General features: G+C 39.3%; 1 protein-coding gene across 1 annotated transcript in view; it reads left to right on the top strand.

Moving 5' to 3' along the window:
• The window catches only part of ARHGAP15 (Rho GTPase activating protein 15), a 944,276-nt gene extending 922,728 nt beyond the window's left edge, over positions 1-21,548 (top strand). Inside the window, exon 15 of the mRNA XM_082262169.1 lies at positions 21,220-21,548. Coding sequence (XP_082118295.1) covers positions 21,220-21,391 — 172 coding nt within the window. The 3' untranslated portion in view covers positions 21,392-21,548. The remainder of the gene's footprint in view (positions 1-21,219) is intronic.
• Positions 21,549-22,889: the final 1,341 nt, after the last annotated feature.

Below are 22,889 nucleotides of genomic sequence, written 5' to 3'. Positions count from 1 at the left end.
TACCTCTCAAACAGGCAGACAGTTACTAGATGGAAGGAAGAATCAATGGATTATGAGAGCACTCATCAGTGCCCTCGCAGTTCATTGAGAACAACAAGCCATCGGCCGCAGTGGCTGACAGTAGTTGTAGTTCATTCATTCACAGTACTCTCTGAATGAATGACACAACTGCATCAGTGGAGCCCCATATGGCTGCACTGTTATTAAATTGTGACAGCAGGTCCAGGGAGAAGATTCCCCACCCAATGTCACGGGGGGGGGGTATTTGTTTGACGGGAGAGGAGGCAGATACTGGAACATGTTACATGTTTACAAAAGCAAGGGTAGCGCCAATAGTCAATTTATAAAAATCATCAATAAATTCTTTAAAGAACAGAAACAACTCCAATGCAGTTGTATAGATAACAACACGGGGACAATCAAAGTCCAGTTAAAAAGTCCATAGTAAAGGAGCTTCTCCAGCCACCAGTGAAAAGAACGAAGAGTTAACAACACCACACCATGTGAGTATATGGTGAACGTAAGAGTTCACCATATACTCACGTGGTGTGGTGTGGTGTTGTTAACTCTTCATTCTTTTCACTGGTGGCTGGAGAAGCTCCTCCAGAGGGTCAGAAAATATTGACCCTCGAGTTATAGAGAGGCCAATAAAAGCAGGATTCCTGTGTATAGCTGGATCCAGATTATAGCTGTGTAAATCCAAAGTACTCACACTCACTTGAGTCCAAAGATCATAAAACGAATCACCTCAGAATGGAAACAAACACTCTCATAGTGTAGTAAGTTCAAACATAGAGTAGTTTATTCAAAGTATTGCACTTGCATCATGATTGAGGTAAAAATGGCATAAGAAACATTAAAATAGAGAAAACCGCAGTGCGTCAGCATGTTTACGTCCTACGTGTGGTCCCACTTTATGCATTTCATCATAGGTTGATGTCATCAGAGGCCTCTTTGAATTTACGCAGCTATAATCGGGATCCAGCTATACACAGGAATCCTGTTTTTATTGACCTCTCTATAACTTGAGGGTCAATATTTTCTGGTAAGAGTTCACCATATAATCCTGTGGTGTGGTGTTGTTAACTCCTCATTCTTTTCACTGGTGGCTGCAGAAGCTCCTTTACTATGGACTTTTTAACTGGACCTTGATTGTCCCTGTGTTGTTATCTGTACAACTGCATTGGGGTTTTTTCTGTTCTTTCAATAATGTATGGATTGTTATCAACTATTGGCGCTACCCTTGCTTATGTATCTATATTTAGTGTGTAATCTTACCTATGTGGTTGGCTGCCTTCTATTTTAGTATATTATGTTCTGAGCGCAGATATATTTTTATTTTTATGTTACATGTTTCACTCTACATACGAATGAAGCCTGTAACATGTTCTAAAGCTAAATGTACCCTTTAAAAAGCATTAGGTGGAGTTATGCTTTAATTTGCAAGTCATCTATGTAAAATCCACCTAAAGCTACTAGTCCATGTAACACTACCCTCTCCACACTGCTGTTGTCCAAGGGTATCTTTGTTGCACCTCCATAGATACAGTGGAGGAGTGAGTGTAACCACCCCTAGACAGGAAGTGTATTACCAGGTGAAAATTAAAAAACAAAATAAATGTTAAAAGTAAAACGAATGTAACTACCACATCTAGGTGCAGTAGATCACATTTTTGCTTTTGGATTCTGATACACTTTACCTGGGCCTGTTGATTTGCCATGCATGCAAATCTAGCCTGGAATAAATCACCTTCTCTGACTTTATTGTACCAGCAATTTTTCCTGGACAATAGTTCACTTATTGTTTTTTCTTGTTTCCCTTTAAATTACATATAGACTTTCCTCAGTTTTCAAATCACAGCTACATATAGATCAACCAACAGCTGCATCAAGCCCAAAGCAGGAGTGCGCTGCTCTTTATCAAACTGTCCTTCCTACATAAGATTACCATGCATTTCATCACATTTAGCAAACCAGAGATGCGGCACTAGTTGTCCAGCCATTTACAGATAAAGGACGCTGAACGTTATTGGCACAATCTACTCACAGCCATTTATCTCTCTTCCCAGGGTGTAATTCCCGTACAATTTGGTTCTTCATCCGGTAACATCTGTATCTTTACACAACCTGTCTGAGTGGATTTGACAAATCTGTGTTCGGGGAGAGATATGAATGTTGAGGCGTGAGGCATTCTGGATGTACAGGAATATTTTGTGGTAAAGATGTCCCGGCTACATATTTGAAAATTCATGAGAAATGTATTGATTCAGGCATAGTTAAAGGGTTCAGGACTATACACAGAAAAGGATAAAAGGTGGCAGGCTAATCTCATGCCTGCCAAAGGTTAAAAACAACACCAGGCGGTCGGTAATATCAATCCGTGAAATGCTAACGCTAATTAGGAATCACTGTCAGTGTGCAAATTCAAGTCCTCTCAGGTTAATATAAGTGTAGCGCCTACTCCCCAATGAGCCGCTGATTCTCAGGTCCCCTGTTCCTGTGCCCATGATTCTGCAAAATAGTGTCACGCACTCTAACACACCTGGCTGGGTGGGGAATATTTGTTGCAGAGGTATATGCGTACCCCAGTAGAAAATGATATAAATAATGACACAGCAAATAGTTAAACAATAGCAAAAAATATGGTATACTTCAATGGATGAACCGTAGCAGGAAATGTACTGAGAAACAAACAACTGGCGTAGACGGCAAACTTTCCTAAACCCAATACTGGGGTAATCTTAACTTAGTAGAGTCAAGTCACCATAATAGTTCATAAATCTGTAATATAACCTCTCTCTTCTGCTGGCCAGCTCGTTGTGGCCCATTGCTTATGTCGGAGCACTCAGGATACGGTCCTTTTAAGCTAGGGTAAAGGTACTGGCTCTATGATATTTGTAGGCATTTTTGTTCCACTTTGCCTAAATGTAGTGGGGTCTAGCCAACGACCTCTCACCAGCTCTTGTGAGCAGGTGATATCTCTGTCTCCTGTTGGCAGCACAACCGTTCTGTGTCCGCAGTGTCTTTCCCTTTAATCAGGCAGCGAGCTCTGTCTGAATCTGTGGTGCTCTCAGGTGTTCCAGAATGTCTGGCACTGATCCTCTCTCCCTCTTAGGTGTGGTGGTGAACTGTCTGTTGGAATACTGAAGCATGCTCATTCCCTCTGAATATCCTCCACACTCTCTTTCTTCTCCTCAACCTAGGAACAAGAACACACATCCCCTTGCTCAGAGCTCTAAACAATATGGGATCAGTAGCTTATTAGCTCAGTCTACCAAGCCACCTCAGTCTGTGTGGAACTACACCTCCCACAGTCCTCCATTCCTTCCACAATTCTCTTCCTCTTTGTATTCCTATTGGGTAGAAGGCTGGCTTAACAGGCTACACAAGTTGTGTAATCACAGTCTTCAATGACAGTTGTTCCTGTCCCTCTGTACACAAGCAAGGACAGCAGCAGATACAATTAAAACCTGCAGATGCTCCTCTTTCTGTTAGCTGCAGATCAGGGCTACATAAGGTTTATGTAATCCCCCGCAGCCAGGTTCAGGAGAGTCCCTATGGTGGGGCAGTAGAGTCTTGTTACATGATCCTCTCTTGCACAAACATCTTCTACTTTTATTGAGCATTGTCAAGTTTAGGCAAGGTGCCAGAGCCTATAAAAACACTAGCCTGCATTTCTCATATTTAGAGATTTTTGTATTGGTAATTTGTTCACATACTTGAAAATTAGTGTCACTCATGTATTGCATGGTCCCTGAATAAGTTTTATATGTTCATGTTGGAGTCTTTGGAGGACTATGCTGGGGGCATTTACACCTTCCCCCCGGGGGGGCCAGTAAAAGAAATACAATACATGTTGGATTGAACTTAGACCTCAATCACAGCAGGATCCTCAATCAGTGACAGATGCAGGGCATCTATGTCATATATGTTACTACTCCCGGTTGAAACCTATCAGTGCACCTGCATGCAGAACAGCTAGCAATACCGGTGTACATTACTGGAATTACTGCCTGGATGGCCAGCAATGTTGCCAACTGTCAGTGTTTTTACTGGCAGCCAGTAAAAAACAGGCACTTTTCTCCTGCCAGTAAATACCAGTGACAAAAAAAGGTTGCCAGTAAAAAGTATGGCTGTGATGCTTGGCTTGGAACTGTGCATGCACAGATCCGGTCTGGAGCCATCCAAAATCATCTGAGTGCCTGCTGCAGTGTGTTTGCGTGGCACTGGTGGGGGTCAAGACTGGCGGAGGGGGTGCCTGAGCGTGTCGTGAGATGTCATGGTGCAAGGGAGCCCAGTGGAGCAGCCAGAGCCTCGTATGTGAGTCTGCGGGACAGGAGCAAGGCAAGCAGGGAGCTGGACCGTCAGTGCTGTTTGGACTGGAGTGGACTAAAGGGACCACCTGGTGTGGAAAGAAACTGTCACTGTGACTCAGGAGGGGATGTGTGGTGTCTGTGAGATGTTTCATCATCATCTGTACTGCTGCACATTGCTGTCAGCGTCACTTTGGGGGTCAATTTTGTGTGTGCCTGACCTATTCAAATTTCTTGCCCTCCTGGGTCCTGTCCCTGAGCTACTTACTTACTATATCGAAAATAAAATTAGAAATATATATTTTTTGCCTTGAAATCTACCTTAACCAGTTCTGGACCGGAAGGATTTGCCCCCTTAATGACCAGGCCATTTTTTTTGCGATTTGGCACTGTGTTAATTTAACGGAAAATTGCGCAGTCATGCAACACTGTACCAAAATAAAATTGATGTCCTTTTTTTCCATAAATAGAGCTTTCTTTTGGTGGTATTTGATCACCTGTGTGATTTTTATTTTTTACTCTATAAACAAAAATAGCAACAATTCTGAAAAAAAAAATAAATTCACATTCTGCTATATAACATCCCCCCCCCCCCCCAAAAAATAATAATTAAATATCGCAATTTTTCATCGTTTTAGGCCAATTTGTTTTCTGCTACATATTTTTGGTAAAAAAAAATTAGAAAATTAGAAATAAGCGTATTTCAATTGGTTTGCGCAAAAGTTACAAACTAGGGGAAAGATTTATGTCATTTTTATATATTTATTTCTTTTTTTACTAGTGATGGCAGCGATCTGCAATTTTTAGCGGGACTGCGACATTGTGGCGGACAGATTGGACCCCTAACTGACATTTTTGACACTTTTGGGGGGACCAGTGACATTACTACAGTAATCAGTGCTAACAATATGCACTGTCACTGTAATAATGACACTGGCAGGGAAGGGGTTAGCCTAGTTGGTGATCAAGGGGTTAAATGTAAGCCTGGGGGCGTGTTTACTAACTGTGGGGGGGGGGGCTTTTGAAATGATCACAGAGACCTGTGATCCTATATAGAAGGATCACAGGCGCTCTGTGATCATTTCAGTGAGAAGAATGGTCAGCTGTGTCTACAACAGCTGACCGTCCTTCTCTCTCAGAGGGGAGCGATCGGGGGTGGCCGGCGGTACCCATACGTCGGTTCTCGCAGTAGGGGCTGCCTGCCGCAGTATATATGTGGTGGGCAGTCCTTAAGTGGTTAAATCCCATTGCTAATTGCATATTGTACTTGTTTGTAGCCTAAATACTGACATTTGCACTTTAAACTGAAATTTTTTACATTTTGGAAATCCCAGTAAAAAATTGGCTTCACCAGAAAATTTTGGGTGTTGTATCAGTAAATTTCAATCTGATAGGTTGGCAACACTGATGGCCAGGTGGAGAATCTTTCGGCCATGGCTCCCTGCTTATGAAACTTTTAGTAATCTTTGAAGGAATCCCATGGAACCTTGGTTGAGACAGGCTGTTCTACATTTTCAACTACTGCAATTTCTTGGGAGCGGGTCTTTATTACTAAATGTTTGTTCTCATGTTTATACAAAATTGGCCTAGTTATGTCACCCTTGTTTCTCTGTCAAAACAAAGTGATAAACACAATTCCAGAGAATTAAAACATACGGGAAACACATTGCAGATATAGCTATCTTCCAAATGTAATAAACCCAGTAAAGGCTGAAGATGATTGTTCCATTTTATAAAAAAAAACGAATAACTAAATCAGATTATATCATAATCAATGTAGTTGTCACGTATACATTGGACCTTTATGCGTACATAGGGATAGTAATATTTACTTCTCACGTGTACATTCTGCTTAATAGTGCTGCACATTATTGCTCTTCCTATAATAATACAATAATTTATAGGTCACCCTATCCTCAACCGGATTCTTTGAACACAAACAATTGTAATGTTATTTAGTTTATTTCGTTTATTGCAGTTATCATTTAGCAAGGATGCTGATTGCACTTTCCTACCTATAGAAAACCACTAGATCAGGGGTCTTCAAATTTCCTAAAGAAACAGCCAGTTTCTCAGACTTTAGGGGGCCAAATTATGGCCAGTAAAAGTAGAAAATGTTTCAACATCAATGGCAGCAAACACTGCCTCAAGCTTGGTGGTCAGTGGCAGCAAAACATCTTTGGTATTAGTTGGAGGAACAGTGCCCCAAACATTGGTATCAAAGGGACAGCACCCCATCATTGGTGAATTATGCCCCACTGTTGGTGTCCAATGGGAGTTTTAATGCCTCATAGCAGTAGGAGGAATAGTGCTCCAAGGGCAGGATAAAGACACACATCCGGCCCATTGGTAGTGGTTCTGAAGCCACTGCACTACACGACGCACCCTTTAAACATTTTGTGAAATACAAAAATAGAACGGACATGGAATTTTAGGCATTTTATATACATCGGTTGCATTCTTTGCCAAGATTTATGAATCAGTTTTGGCACTAAAGGAAAGATCAACTTAATTTCAGCAAAACAGTGCCAGTGATGCTTCAGTTTTAGGAAATAACTAGATGGTGAGTTGGTTAAGGCATAGTCTGGCTTAGGGTCATGTTTCAGGAGGCTAAAACAAAATTCCAGGGTGTAGATGACTTTTGTAGCAAAAGACAGAAAGGGGTTGATTTACTAAAGGCAAATTGATTGTTTACTTTGCAAGTAAAGTTGTACTCAGCAAGCGAAGTTGCTCCAGAGCTTATTAAATGAGGAGATCTACTGACTTCCATCATCCAATCATGTGCAAACAAAAATGCTGTATTTTTATTTTCCTTGCATGTGATTGGGTATTCTATGCAAAGTGAAGTTTCACCTTATTCACTAAGCTCTGGAGCAACTGCAGTTGAAAAGTGTACAGACTATTTGCCTTTAACCACTTGCCGACCGCCGCACGACTATCTACGTCGGCGGTCAGCCCCTCACAGGCAAACTAACGTAGGGCTACGTTGCTTGCTTGTGAGGGTCTAGGGAGCGAGCGCGCGCCCCCCGGGGCGCGCTCCCGCTCCCGCGTGGTCACGGACCCCCCCGCGCGTGTGACCAGCGGACCCGATGTCCGCCGGTCACTCGGCGATCGGCGGGGGAGAGGGAGAATGTCAGGCAGCTTGTGTAAACAAACTGCCTGTCATTCTCCTCGCTGCAAAGACACTGATAAAACGGATCTGGTATGTAGATCCGTTGATCAGTGTCCTTACAGCTAGAGCCACAGCCAATCACAGTAGAAACCACGCCCCTAGGGACACACACAGCCCCTCCCTTCCAAATAAAGTTAACCCCTTCACTACCAGTGTATTTTTACAGTAACAGTGCATATGTATAGCACTGATTACTGTAGAAATGTCACTGGTAACCCCAAAAGTGTCAAAAATGTCAGTCAAGGGTCCGATCTGTCCGCCGCAATGTCGCAGTACCGCAAAAAAAATCGCAGATCGCCGCCATTACGCGTTAAAAAAAAAAACAACAAAAATGACAAAAATCTTTCCCTTTGTTAGTAAACGCGATAACTTTTGCGCAAACCAATCAAAATACGCTTTTTGCGATTTTTTTTACCAAACATAGGTAGCATAAAATAAATTGGCCGAAAATTTTTAAAAATTTTGATTTTTACATTTTTTTTTGGGGGAATTTCATATAAAAAAATGTGAAAAATATTGCTATTTTTGCAAAATTGACGCTCTTTTTTTGTTTATAGCGCGTGATCAAAAAATCGCACAGGTGATCAAATACCACCAAAAGAAAGCTCTGTTTGTGGGAAAAAAAGGACGTCAAATTCGTTTAGGTACAGCGTCGCACGACCGCGCAATTGTGCGTTAAATTCACGCAGTGCCGAATCGCAAAATACCCCCTGGTCGGAATGGGGGTAAAATCTTCCGGGGCTTAAGTGGTTAATAAATCAACCCCAACAGGTTCTAATTTTTCCTTAATGTCAGGTTTGTATAAATCTTTGGAACCATATTTAATAGACAATGTAATAGGATAAGTAGGAGGGCAGTGTTAGAGTACTTCTTGAAGTCTGTCCTGCTTACTGCATCACTAATCACATTTACATAGTTACATAGTTAGTCAAGTTGAAAAAAAAACAAAAGTCCATCGGCCTCAACCAAAAATAAAAAAATAAAACAGTAAAGAAAACCCAACCATACAATCCCATATACACAATCCTATACCCGCAGTTGATCCAGAGAAAGGCGAAAAAACCTCAGCAAAGCATGATCCAATTTACTACAGCAGGGGAAAAAAAAATTCCTTTCTGATCCCCCGAGAGGCTATCGGATATTCCCTGGGTCAACTTTACCTATAAATATTAGTACCCATTTATATTATGTACACCTAGGAAAGAATCCAGGTCTTTTTAAAGCAATCTAGTGACCTAGTCAGAACCACCTCTGGAGGGAGTCTATTTCACATTTTCACAGCTCTTACGATGAAGAAACCTTTCCGTATTTGGAGATGAAATCTGTTTTCCTCTAGACGTAAAGAGTGCCCCCTTGTCCTCTGTGTTGACCTTAAAGTGAATAACTCAACACCAAGTTAACTATATGGACCCCTATGTATTTATACATGTTGGTCATATCCCCCCTTAATCTCCTCTTCTCAAGAGAGAATAAATTCAGTTCCTCTAATCTTTCCTCATAGCTGACCTCCTCCATGCCTCTTATCCGTTTGGTTGCCCTTCTCTGCACTTTCTCCAGTTCCCCGATATCCTTTTTAAGAACTGGTGCCTGAAACTGAACTGCCTATTCCAGGTGAGGTCTTACTAATGATTTGTACAGGGGCAAAATTATATCTCTCTCTCTGGAGTCCATGCCTCTATTAATACAAGAAAGGACTTTGCTTGCTTGCTTTGGAAACTGCAGCTTGGCATTGCATGCTATTATTAGGCTTATTATCTACCAGAACACCCAGATCCTTCTCCGCCATGGATTCCTTCAGTTCTACTCCACCTAGTATGTATGATGCATGCATATTCTTATCCCCAAAGTGCATAACTTTACATTTATCACCATTAAACCTCATTTGCCACATAGTTGCCCAATGAAACAGTGTGTTGAGGTCAGCTTGTAAGTTGGAGACATCTAGCTTGGTGTCATCTGCAAAGATTGAAATGGTACATTTAATCCCAGACCCTATATCATTTAAAAAGGTATTAAAAAATAAGGGTCCCAACACTGAACCTTGGGGTACACCACTGATAACCTTATACCATTCAGAGTAAGAATCAGTAACCAATACTCTCTGAATTCTGTCTTTTAGCCAAACCATTTCAACTTGCAAGACACAGTTGAAACCAATTGGTGGCTACAACAGACTTCCTATTTTAGCATTTATTTTTACAGCAGCTTTCTGTCTAAAAAACTGACCGTACACTATGTAGATTTAACAAATGTTTGTATAAAAAAGTCTCATCAGTACATTCTATGCAGAGCCAGAGACTCAATGTCATTTGAAAGCACCTCAACATTTAATTTGATTTTATTTAAATTTTAAAAGAGACAAAACCAAAAATATACAGTGTTCACATATCTCTTTTCTCCTTCCCTCTCCCTCCCCGATAGGCAGTGTTGGCTATGTAATTATTCAATATTATTCAAAAACATTCATTCTGGTTAACAGATAATATTTACAACCTAGAAGGAAAATAATAACATATATGACTGGTGGGTCTGTTCGGCTCAGGGCTTTCAAAAAGTGATTATTAATTGCCAAGAGAAGAAGAGAAGTATAAAAAAAAAATTAAATGAACAAATAAATGAAAAATGTTTTGTACGACCTTAGATATCTGTCACTTGCGGGGATGCACTCCAGGGCCCCACTAATTTTTCTTACCTCGCTACTCCCACCCTCTTCATTCACTTAATAAATAAATACATTGAAATGGTTTGATATACTGTCATAGTCCTTAGTGTTGTTGCCTTCATAAACATAAATAAGAGACCCGTAAGTATCTAGTATCTTGTTAATAGTGTAAAAATTGATCCATTGTGACCATGTTTTACAGAAGTACGCTTCCTGCCTATGATGCCATAAGTTCCTCCATTCTCAATATTTTATTTACTGCTCTGATCTAATGACCTACAGTCAGAGGGGGATCAAGATTTCCAATGTGCTGGCACACAACCCCTAGCTGCATTTAGGAGATGCCTCACAACTGATTGGTGATATTTACTTTTAGAGAGAGAGCTAAGGTGTAATAGACAAGCTGCGGGATTCTGATCAAGGGAAAGACCAGTAAGGTCTCGTCATTTCCTGTCTTGAAATACCACGATGTTAGGCTCTTAGGATGCCCAAAGACTCCTGGGATCAATGACGCCAATATCCCAGGAGTCTTCGGGCATCCTAAGATCATGGTATTTCAAGACCAGAAATGACGGCAACCTGTAGACAACAACAAGCAACGTGCAGCGTCATTACTGCACAGGAGTGAGACCGGAAAGTGCATGCTGGGTAGCCATGCACATAATCCTGGAAGTGAATGGACTCCAGCTTCAGATGCCCACAGCCACAATGGCCGCTGCCAGAATTGCTGAAGGAGAAAATAAACGATGCATTTGGCAAGTACTGATTATATGGATATGTATGACATTATTCAAAGTAGATGTAGTGATTCATAAGCATAATGGGGATGTTTTTATTAAAGTTTAAGTTAGAAGACTGTAGCTCCTCTTTAAGTTTTCTTTTTTTTTATGAGTAAATTGTAAAATATAAAAATATTTGTTTTAAAAGTCCCTTTATCATTTACAGTATATAAAAAGCTGTTACAACCTCAGCACCTGGAGCGGAAAGAAAACTATTTGCATGTAATTACATTGTAGCATACAGCTACCCCTGTTTGCTTTCCATTTAATCTTCACCTCTACTATATTTGTATAACAAACCACACTACATAAGAATAGAGCTAGTGAACCTTATTGTATATTATCAAAGCAAAAATATGTCACTTTTCATTTTACTGATGATAAATGTCCCCAGTATGAACAAAAATACACACATTTACTTGGTTCTCACAAAGGATATTTAAAGCGAAGAGCCCAAGGGTGTGCTGGTTTTAATGGCCCACCCAATGTTTCTATTTGAAGCCACTGGCTGGTGGTCTGCACTGTGCTGATTATAATGATGGTAAGCCAATATATATTAGCCAAATAACAAATGCTACAAAGATTATCCTAAATTTAGATTTGTTGCATTTAAAGAGGAAGTCCAGACCAATATCTTGAAATTTGAGTATCAGTATACTTCTTCATGCTTTTTAAATGACACACCTATATTAAACTAGATAGCCAGAGGGTGTCACCATGATAAGAAGCCCTAGGCTTTGTGGTTTCCTGTGTTCTGAGCTCTTGGTACTTTTCACCTTATTCAATGAAACCTAGACAAGCCCTTTTGTTACTCCAAGACTGGAAACCTGTAAAGGTTCGTTCACACCAGCAGCTGCATTATACCATGGGCACCAGTGGGTGTTGTGAATAAAGCATTGCCAATCTGTCATTACTTTCTTTTTGCAGCTTTATTGAAATCCCACAAAGTGACATGTCATGTATCTTCATTCACTGCAGCAAGCAGCATTGTGGTGTACTACATAGGTACATAGTTACATAGTAGGTGAGGTTGAATAAAGATAATAGTCCATCCAGTTCAACCTGTGTAGGTGTGTGTGGACATATTCATTTCTCATACCCCTGAATGTTTAGATCCTTGAGATGTATGTCCAAGAGTCTTTTAAAAGTAGCCATACTCCCCGCAGTTACTACCATTTTTTTGGCAGGGTATTCCACAGTCTTGTAGCCCTTACAGTAAAGAACCCCCTGCGTAGCCTGAGGTTAAATCTCTTCTCCTCTAAACGCATTGTATGACCTCATGCATCCCTTGCGACTAAATAGTTTTTTTTCTATGCTCTGATCACCATTGAGGTATTTATAAATCGCTATCATGTCCCCTCTCAGGCGTCTCTTCTCCAGGAAGAATAAATCTAGTGCTTCTAAACACTCTTCGTAATTAAGGTCTTCTAATCCCCTAATAAGTTTTGTTGCCCTTTTTTGTACTCCCTCAAGCTCCAATACATCCCTTCTGAGGACTGACGACCAGAACTGGACAGAATACTCCAGATGTGGTCCGACCAGAGTTTTATAATGTGGTAGGATTATAGTTTTATCTCTGGAATACATCCCCTTCCTTATGCATGCCAAAATTATGCCGGCTTTGGCAGCTGCAGCTTGACATTGCATGCTATTGCCTAATCTATCTTCTCAATATACTTCACTGAAAAATTAGAGCATGCCCTACTTTTTTCATTGAACTAAACTCACAGGACTTAAGTAAATTTCCTCATGAATGTATTAGGACTGCATTGGGCAAGGCTGTCCGGGGCAGCCCAATGTACATGGTGTTAATGGGCCCTTGGACTGACAGTGTTATAGCATACAGGTCTTTGTTTCTTTTTCCCAGTAACTGAATTCCACACAATCACACTCACTGTGCTTTTTGTTATGTAAGGGATTATTAAAAGCTATAGTAAAGACAGATTTTGGGAAAGTATACTGGTCAAATTTAAGAATGCATTGGGAGCCCCAATTCTAAGATAGGTAGCACACCCCCACCACCACCACCTTTGCTTTTTAAAAAGTTAGACAAAAAAAACAAACAAAGGAGGTGGTGGTGGGGTTAGGGAAAAAATGAAGCATCACCTGAGTGTAGTATTAACGGTAATTTATTTCCACACAAGGATAAAAAACTCACAAGATATAGGAGTAAGTAAGCTCATGAATGGTGGTACATAAGAGGAGCCGTTCTGCTCTGTCCCTCTCTCTATCCAAGAGATCCACGGGGCTGTGTGATGCTGACCCCAGATGCTTCGGTTGTCCCGTATCTTGTGAGTTTTTTTATCCTTGTGTGGAAATAAATTACCGTTAATACTACACTCAGGTGGAGCTTCCTTTTTGCCCTCCCCTTCATCTTCTTCTAGATACAGAGCTTGCTAGACTCTGAGGACTATCATTGCATGGACTTGTTTGTTTATTCACACTTTATTCTATTGATGTTTTTGTTGCAATAGTGAATATCCTCTGCGCCAGATACATTGTGGGTCATTTGGTGGTGGTGGGGTTACCTAACTTAGAGCTGGACTTTAAATGCATGCTTTTATTCTACCTGCATATTTGATATACATACCATTTTTTCAGAGGTCTCCTGTCCGGTTCCTCTCACAGTAAATGGTCCTGAATAAGGGAATAATAGGAGCATCCCCTTGTGTGCCTGGGTTGATGTGGTAGAATGTCAATGGCCCCCTGGGCTCACAAATACACATCTTTTTTTTGGACGTGTATATTAAGTGCACCATGTTTCAAGTCAAGAAGCATGTGTTATTTACTAACTCTCACAGTTTTATCTTTTATGTGTGTATGTATCTATGTGTTATTAACAATATCATTCAATCATTCATACATGTTTGATAAATGTTAGTAGACCGTTGTGGGAAGGAAAAGATTGTGGATACTCTCTTTGCGTCTCTGTTCTTTTTTTAAAGAAAGATATGGTTAGGGGGGACTTTATTGCAGTTTGTACAGTACATTTTATCGGTGTGTGTGAAAGATATGAGCCACCTGGAGTAGAACATGTGAGTATGATCATGAAATAAAAAATGTAGTTTTTAATGAAGAGATTTAGAGCAATTACATGTGAGTTTCAGTATAATCAGCTTTCCATAGATACAAAAGAACAGCTTCTAAGTAGTTAAGTGTATCAAAGCCAAAGCTTAAAGAGTAGCTCCACTTTTGTTGAGAAAAAAACATTCCCCTCTGAAAGATCAATGAACTTTGCAGGGATTTTAACAAACTTTGTTGCAAATTCCTAACTTTTGTTATGCTGAAGGAATAGTTGTTGGTTTGTCTGTGTCCAAGTAAATCTGTATGGGAGTGGTTTAATAATTATCAATCAGCTGCTGCACCTGTGGGGCTCTAATGAGGAAAGTGGTAGGGTCTGCATCCTAGAGTCGATTTCCCTTTGAGAGTATCTCAGCAAAAATGACAGTTTGGTTGCAAGAGATGCTCAAAATCTGACGTGTATCTGAGTCTGGTTAATTATAATCACCTGGTGCACTCAGTGTTCTGAAGTGAAAAGTTGAAGTGTCTGCATCCCTTAAGAAGTAAATAACCCTTCTGGAAGTATCTCCTCAAAAAATGACATTTCTGCTGCAGAGGATGCCTAAAATCTGACTTGTATCTTAGTGCAGATTTCTGGGAAAATCAGTGAGCCAATCACACAAGCAGAAAATGATGTTTCGGGGGGTGGGGGGCGTTCTGTACACCAACTCTAAGTAGCCATATTGCATTGCATTTTACAGAAGATTACAGAGCTGCAGATTACAAAGGAAATGTCATTTTTAATAACATTCAATTGCAATATGACTCGTGGAGCAATTGTATATACTATATATTTTTTTTCTTATTTGATATTTTTCTTTTCCCACGAAAGTGGTATCACCCTTTAAGGGTAGAGTGGACAATGGCAAAAAACCTCTGTCAGTTTTGTTTTTATTTTTTATTTTGACTGTTGACTGTGTCCCTTTGGGGAGATTTCCCTTCAGTTTCTGTCCCACAGAACACAAAAAGAGGTGAGAGGAAAATCTATCTATAATAATAGGAAATAACAGATGTCCCCACTGGACAAATTCCTCTCTGTTCCAATTCTGGTGACAACTGTAAAATGCTGGATTGCTCATTACATTCTGTATTGTAAAAATGTTTAGGACAAACAAAGAAAGGCTGACTCTTTCCAGTGGAGCCCAGATAGCAATCAAACCCCAACAGGCATTTCCAAACTCCAAGCCCAATCTTTAAACAAATGAATTTTCTTTGTATCATGCCTTGCCACTGCTTCCTAATGGGAAGCCACATATATATTTCCAATGAGAGTGCCACAAAATCATCCAAAAGTCCAAGTTAATTTAATTATAAAATGTTTTCAAAGCATAATAAAGCCAACATGTGTTGGGGGCCAAACATTCTCGTTTCATCAGGGCTTACAAAATGTTGACTGTACTTAAATGGACTCATATGAGCAGATACCAAAAGCAGATCCTTTGCTGCATTTATAGTGTTTGGCCCCTGAAAGGCATTGACTTTATCCTGCATGGAATCATCTTTATCAATCAATTTGCTTGGACATTTGGATTTTTTTAAACTCTCCTTAGACTGTATGTATGTGGATTCTCAAATCTGGGTCCTTTCCTGTGGGCCCCATTTTGCTGCCAAACCAGAGCAGTGTGTCCAGTGACAGTTTCAGTGAACCTTGGGAAATCTGAATCCAGCTCATTTGTTCTTATGTTTTGTCTTAATAGGAGGGACTGAAATTGTGAAAACTGACATCACAAAGGGTACGATGCGGGCTAGACTAGGGGGAGCCAATCAGCCTTTGCAGCACAATACACTGTCCATTTTGTAGAGAATGGAGTGTCTTGATGTGCATAAAAATGGTCAAAGAAAAAACATGGCCTCTAAGCTAGGCAGCTAGAGCTGGTCAAGGCAGAAGTCATAGAGCTTACAGGGTCCTGATGCTGCAACTGCACTCCATCACCCCCATAAGGAAGATACTTTTGCAATTATGAATTGTTTTCCCAGCAATTCAGCAATGAATGCATGTAATATTGGTGAGATTAAAGTTCTGCATCACCACAAATCAGTATCAACTCTAGCTCCTATAAATATTTAAATGAAAGTGATAAATTAAAACAAGCAAATATACACAATATACAATAGTGCAGTCTGTGAAGGCAAAAGTTCAATTGAATAAAGTCCCCAAATCTTCCACCGAGTATTCAATGTGTCCACGAAACCTGGAGGCTCACCAGAATCTATTGACCCCCTTAATTACAAGTAGGTCACATTTCTCCAAAGGGATGAATGTGCCAGATCTAATATCCACCTCCTCTTTCCAGCTCGAATAGATATTTTGTCGGGTGTCCACTCCATTTACTCTCCTCCCTAATCCTTTGGCTTAGAGTACATATTAAACAGAGAAAGATATCTCCATAGTGTATTATCTTTTACAGCAAATAATCCTAAATGTTTGTTGGTTTTGTACTTTATTTAAACTAAATTCCTTTAAAATGTCCTTACATATCAGTCAAATAGAGGGCTCACCAGATAGAGAAGACTCGTTAGTATCTCCAAGTTAAAATTAGCATCCTACATAGACGCCCCAGACCCAGCCTGTTTTATTTTGTGTAAAATTTTACCTGTATATCAGAGAAAGGAAGATTAAGTGGAGGATCTGATTGAAGTTGGATTTGGTAATGGTAATGGCTTTTTTCACTAACTTTGTAAGAGAAGGGATCAAAATTTTCTGGTGAGCCTTTAATATACACCATCTGTGGTTGACTTAAAAACACAGCATTTGTACATGTGTTTGTGAAAGAAGGGGTCAGTTTTTTTCCGGTGAGACTTTTATATATACTATTGGAGGTGTGTTTGAAGATACAGGACTCTTAAGTGGAATGCCATTTTAACTCACTTATCTTTTAAGCGGGCATATACAGTACCTCTATGTAATTTTAGACCCACCCAATCCGAAGAAAAGTAAAGAGGTCCTTGATTGGACACGAAAGGACTGGGGGAGGGGCATCTATGTAGGATGTTTTTTTTGACTTGGAGATACTAATGAGTCTTCTCTATCTGGTGAGCCCCCATTTGACAAATTTATAAGGACATTTTAAAAGTAATTTAGTTTAAAATGAGTACTATACCAACAAAGTTTAGGATTATTGCTGTAAGAGATACTGCTCTATGAAGATATCTTTTTCTTTCAAATATGTACTCTGAGCCAAAGAATTAAGGAGGAGAGTAACGCTAGCCATACATTATACAATTTTCTTATTTTATTTCCTTTAGTTTTACGTTCAATTATGTAGTGCAAGGGTTTGCCTTATGGAATACAAATTGAAAGTGTTTAGGTTTTACTTAATTTTATATTTTTTTGGTAAATCTAAAGGAAAATTGAATAATGTATGGCCAGCCTAAGTGGAGTAGAAATCCAACATCAAGATCAATTTGAGCTAAAATCTAGGGGAAATCTGGTGGATCTGGCATACTCATCCCTTTGGGGAAAAATGTTTTTGACCTTCTTGTAATTAAGGGATTAATAAATTCTGGCGAGCCTCCAAGTTTTATGGACACATTAAACATTTGGTGGAAGATTTGGGGACATCAATCTATTTCATTTTTGTCTTCATAGACTGCACTATTGATTTTGAATTGATATTTACCTGTTTTCATTTTCATCTAGGAGTATTTAGATTCTATCACCTTCACTGGGAATTTTATTGGAGTTAGCATTGATACTGATTTATGGTGTTTAGGAGCACTAGGAAGTGATTTTTATTTTCAGCTGGCTATAATAGTTGTTAGCTATTGTTAGTTTTGGGGTAATCACAGCACAGTTCTTTTACTAATTTGTACAGTTCTGCATTTAATGCCATAGCAGGGCCCAACAAAGGGCCAAACCAAAAGAGAGGATAAATCTCTGAACTTAGAAATCAGTCTTATTGGCTAAAAATCCCGGAGCCATGACATTAACTGCTGCTGGCCACTGCCACAGTAGCAAGGACAGGTTGCTGACATGTTTTTTTGGTGCCCTAGCTGGCCTAAGCTTAATAGCATTGTCATTATTATTGTGGCCCCAACTACTTGCATATTCTTTAGTTCAGTTACACGTCTAAAACATGTTCTCTTGAGGATCCAATTCATTTAATTTCTTTTATCTAACAAAGACTATTTTTGCTCATAAGAAAAACATCAGTTCTGCCTAAAATTAACTATGCAGTGAGCCAGTTCTGCGGCCTAAAATGGAATAATGATTAGTTACTTGTACATCTCCTAAACAATGCTTTATTTTAGGAAAGGACTGAGTATCTTCTGATTGTGGTTATTCGGATGTAGCCGTTCAAGAAAATATCAAATTGACTTTGCCATTTTCTGAAAAAGAAAATGATCAAAAATTAGATTTTCCAAGCCAAAATACTTTCAAGGAAACTCCAGCCAACACAGATTCTGCCAGCAAAGCTACATAATATCTGCATTTTTAACTTCTCCAAGTTCCTCTTATTGACACATAAAAGTCCATCTAAATAGTTTTGAAAGTTTAAATAGAATAGGAAACAGGCCCATTGTGAAAAAGGGCTGTCAAGGCAAATCCTTCCAGGAACTCTGTGTTTAAATTAAGTCTACAGCTGTGGACACCTTTGATCTGTGCTGGAGCTCCTCTTCATTCCTTCTAGTGCCCAGCTCAATTGGATAAGCATGTGTCATATGACGGCCACAACCTACAGTCACTATGGAATGCCAAGATTCCAAAAGTGATTTTGTAAGAAAGGCCACAAGTACCCCTGCAACCTAAAACAATGACCAACGTACAGAAACACAAGGAGAGACTAAATAAAGGAGGGGGTGCACTCTATCTATACCTACAACAAATGCCTTTTTTAATTAGTTACTGTAGGTTGGTGATCTACAAGCTTAGGTAGAAGAGTACATTCCCTGTTAAGCAGTGCATAGCCGTGAGATGATAGCTGCAATTATCTCTATTTTATGATGACAGGCAGATGCAAACTGGCTTACAGCCAGACAAGTTAGAGAACATGCCCCAATGACTATGTCCACCAAGGCAAATGAAGTTTATGTCTCCCTGTAGTGTTCAGCTGCTTACAATTCCTAATGCATTGACATGAACCTGCTAGATCAGAAGAGCCAACCCCGTAGGTTTATGGAGGGATTTAAATTTGTGCTGCCCTCTACAGACTATGGGAAATCTCACTTTCTGCAGCTATGGTACATCAGAATATGAAAATAGCAAATAGTAATTCACACTATAATAAAAAAAGTGCAGTTTTATAATATCACTTCAGTAGCCAAATCAACTATAACTTGAGCAGATAGTCACTTGGGGAAAGCAGTTTGAGATTTGTCCTTGGAGCTCCAAAACACGTACAGCCCTTTACAGCAAAGATCCTGTAACATTCCATGTAAAATCCCAACTAATAAAAATATATCAAATAGAAAAAAGCAATAGAAATGTTTACATTTGCACAATTGAAGAATTTTGCTAACATGTTTATTAATATTGAACATATTAAGAAATAAATGTAAAAAGCAATGCACAGCGCTCGGCTGTGCCTCAATTCTTTCAAGACTTGTAGTTGGGACTTATAACCCACTTGGTCCTTTTTATCTCATACCTTCTTGTGCCTACAAAACATCTGAGCCCAAATCCAATTTTTATTTCTTCCTAAAAAAAAACACAGAAGCCCCCATATTAGAAACTTGCAAAGAAGGACTATCAAAGTAGAAGCCTCCATATTAAAAACTTGCAGAGAAGGACTATCAAAGTCAATAACACGGCCCATTGCAGGGACCACCTGCTGAAGCATAACATTTCTGACTGATGCAGCTCTGCTAGAATTGTGCATAATCACTAAGCAGCAATTGTGTGCAGTTTTGGATTATTATTGTCCGTGACCCATACAACAGCTGTTTTGACCTGTAACTCTCCCACAGCCCGATCTGTTTGTATTTACCTGCCCAAAACCTGCCACACATGTTGTGTACTTCATGGAGACATGGACTGGTGAGCACTGTTGTGGACCTGTTCTTAAGCTAAAAATCGCTCCTCATTAGCCCCATATTTTTTTTTTTTTACATTTTTTACACAGAAAGAAAAAAAAGAAAGCGAAAAAATAGTAAAAAAAAAAAAATTGAAAGCAAAAGAATTTAATGAAAAAATATCCTAAATGAACCCAAAAAAAACACATCCTCACAATAAAGAACTAGAATTTTTTTTTTCAAGCAAATTTCACCTAAGTAGCTCAATGAACAAAATTGAGAGTTTCCGCTTCGGTGAAATTTTGCCGGAGGCAAAATCGGCAATTTCACGGCAAAATCAATTTTGCCGAAATTACTCCACTCATCCCTAATTATTATGGTAATGAGGCTGCTGAAATGCCATTGGCTAAAATCTCTTCACAAGGCATGACAGGAAGGGAGGGAAAGCACCAGAAAGGTATAAACGAAAGTTCGTTTTATCACTGTGGATGGACACAGTAGACCATATTTTTTATTCACAGTTAATTATGGTCTTCTGAATTTGTTTATGTTTAGATCAGAGCTAATTTCTTTCCAGTCTATTTGCTCATCATTATCTCCAGATGTTTTGTGACATGATTAGAGTTTTCCTTTAAATGGATTAAATTTGTTTGTGTCATTGAAAATATATAACACAGTTGTGTGATCAAGAAATGGGATTTTAATGTTAAAATCCACCCAGGGTGGGGTTAAAGGCCTGTCCAACAAGGGTGATAGTTTAGCTATAGGGGGAGCCTGGTGGGCTGGGTTAGCCCCTAGCTTCATATATTGTATGCCTATGACACTTTACCAGTAGATCTCATTTCTATAATTCCTAATTCTACTTCTGTCCATCTGGGAGTTTTCTGTGTTCTGGTATGTGTTCAAGCATCTCCTATTAAATTCTCTTACATATAAAATATTTAAAAAAATCCAGCAGGATGGATGGATATCCCTGATAATGGCAATAACAGATCCAAGTATTAATGTGCAAATATCACTCCATTTGATACCCTTCAGGTATAGAAAATTGTGGTTACACCAGGAAGGGTTGGATAACTCTAAGCTTGTATCACTCAAAGAGTTCTCTTACTGTCTACTGGACAGGTAAATGTTCAGTAAATTATTTTACAGAATGCCTCTTACCGAGTTTGAATATGAAAATGACCGTATAACAACAGGGTCATTTTAATCCTTTTTTTCCCCAAATTGTTGAGCCTAGATTTTTTTGTGAAATGTTTACTAATTGTTGTTTTCTTACAGGATTGTTACCAACGCATCTACAAACCTTATGTCCACGCAGAGTTTGGGAATTGTGTTTGGACCAACTCTTCTGAGACCGGAAAGTGATGGAGGAAGCATGGCCGTCTGCATGGTGTATCAAAACCAAATTGTAGAACTTATGATAACTAAATTTGAAGACATTTTTTGCTAAGTTTCACACTGAAAGCTCAATCCTGGTCATAGAAAAAAAAAAAACACACATACACACATTACTTTTCAATTCCACCCACCTCCAGTTAATCTCTAGTTGTTGTGTTCTGTAAAAATGTAACCAGAAGTTTAGATTTCTTTGCTGAAACCATGGTCACTTTACATACAAAAGAAAAACCTGGCGCTGAGAACTAATTACCAAAGAAGAAACCCAAAAAGTTAACATATGGCCAAAAATGTGTTAAAAACATAGTGAAAAAATAGCATGGGGAAAATCTGTATGGAAGAAATAGCCTTGGGTCCTGAGTCGGGGGTGCAGCTGTCTCATAATCAATCCCAAATGATAGAAGCACTGAACAAAGAAGGTGTTTTAGCACTCACCAACACAGAAAAATACACCAAGGCTAAACATGTTGGAATACAATGTCACAGTTTAATGTGATAAAATGATTTACAGCCTGGATTCTAGTTCTTTTTTTCTTCTGGCCTATAATGTGGATAAGTCCTTTTTTTCAGTGAGTGACAGGGTTGCTGTCCATTGGCTGTCATAAATGTCCATAAAATGGTCCTAATGGAGTTCTCAGAGAGTCTTCTAGTCTTACAGTGATACTAAACACACACTGTTTAATTTACATCGTCCCTTCTACTTCTGTATGTGGATGATGCCACTGTAATTATTTTAATAAAAAAAACACCTAAGTACCCTTTTCCTAATCAATATCCAGCTGTCACATGCCCCAGTTCTTTCCCAGCCTGTCTGCAGGGAAACATAAGCAGGTGGAGCTTCTAGACCTCTGCTGCTGGTCACATGTTCAAAAAAAAAAAAACAGCCTTTGGAATACAGAGTAAAAATAAATAATTATTATTAATAATCTGTTTTAAATTGTCATACAAATATATGTTTGAAATAAAATCTTTATTATTTTTTGGAAATAACATGAAAGGGTGGGAGGGTTAGTGGTGAGGCATTAATGGACTTTAATGGTACCGTACAAGACTTGATACAACAAATGTTATCATTAAAATTTATTTTATTCATGATATACATATTAAAAACATATCGATATCACAGACATACATTTATGTTTCGGACATAGGTACTATTTTATGATTTTGCAATTGAAACCTCCCCTCTCTTCAACATGGTGTGGGTGGATTACTGCCAGTCACAGGCTGTGTCACACCCCTCCAGGCTGTGTCTTTGAATAAGAGGGAGGTGAAGTCATCAGTAATCTACATGTAAAATCCCGCCCCAATTGTGTTTAGCAGGTTAGTGGGCATTGAGGAGGAGGGAGGGAGTGGGTTGTCATTTACCACTGTGTATACACCCACATGTGTGACTCTATAATCACATGGGCAGCTCAGGTGTGATAGGGAGGAAATGCTCAGCATAGAAACTCACTTTAAAATGGCAGATTTGCAACTACAGCTGCAAAATCCCTAGCTGAATTGGAGACATGAACCTGGAGGTGGAGATAGAGAGCAGCAGGATCAACCAG

Source organism: Pelophylax lessonae (genome assembly GCF_965119305.1).
Source record: "Pelophylax lessonae genome assembly, chromosome: 6".
In the NCBI taxonomy this organism is placed as follows: Eukaryota; Metazoa; Chordata; class Amphibia; order Anura; family Ranidae; genus Pelophylax; species Pelophylax lessonae.
Note: the sequence above shows the minus strand (reverse complement) of the source record. Positions and strands in the feature narration are given on the sequence as shown.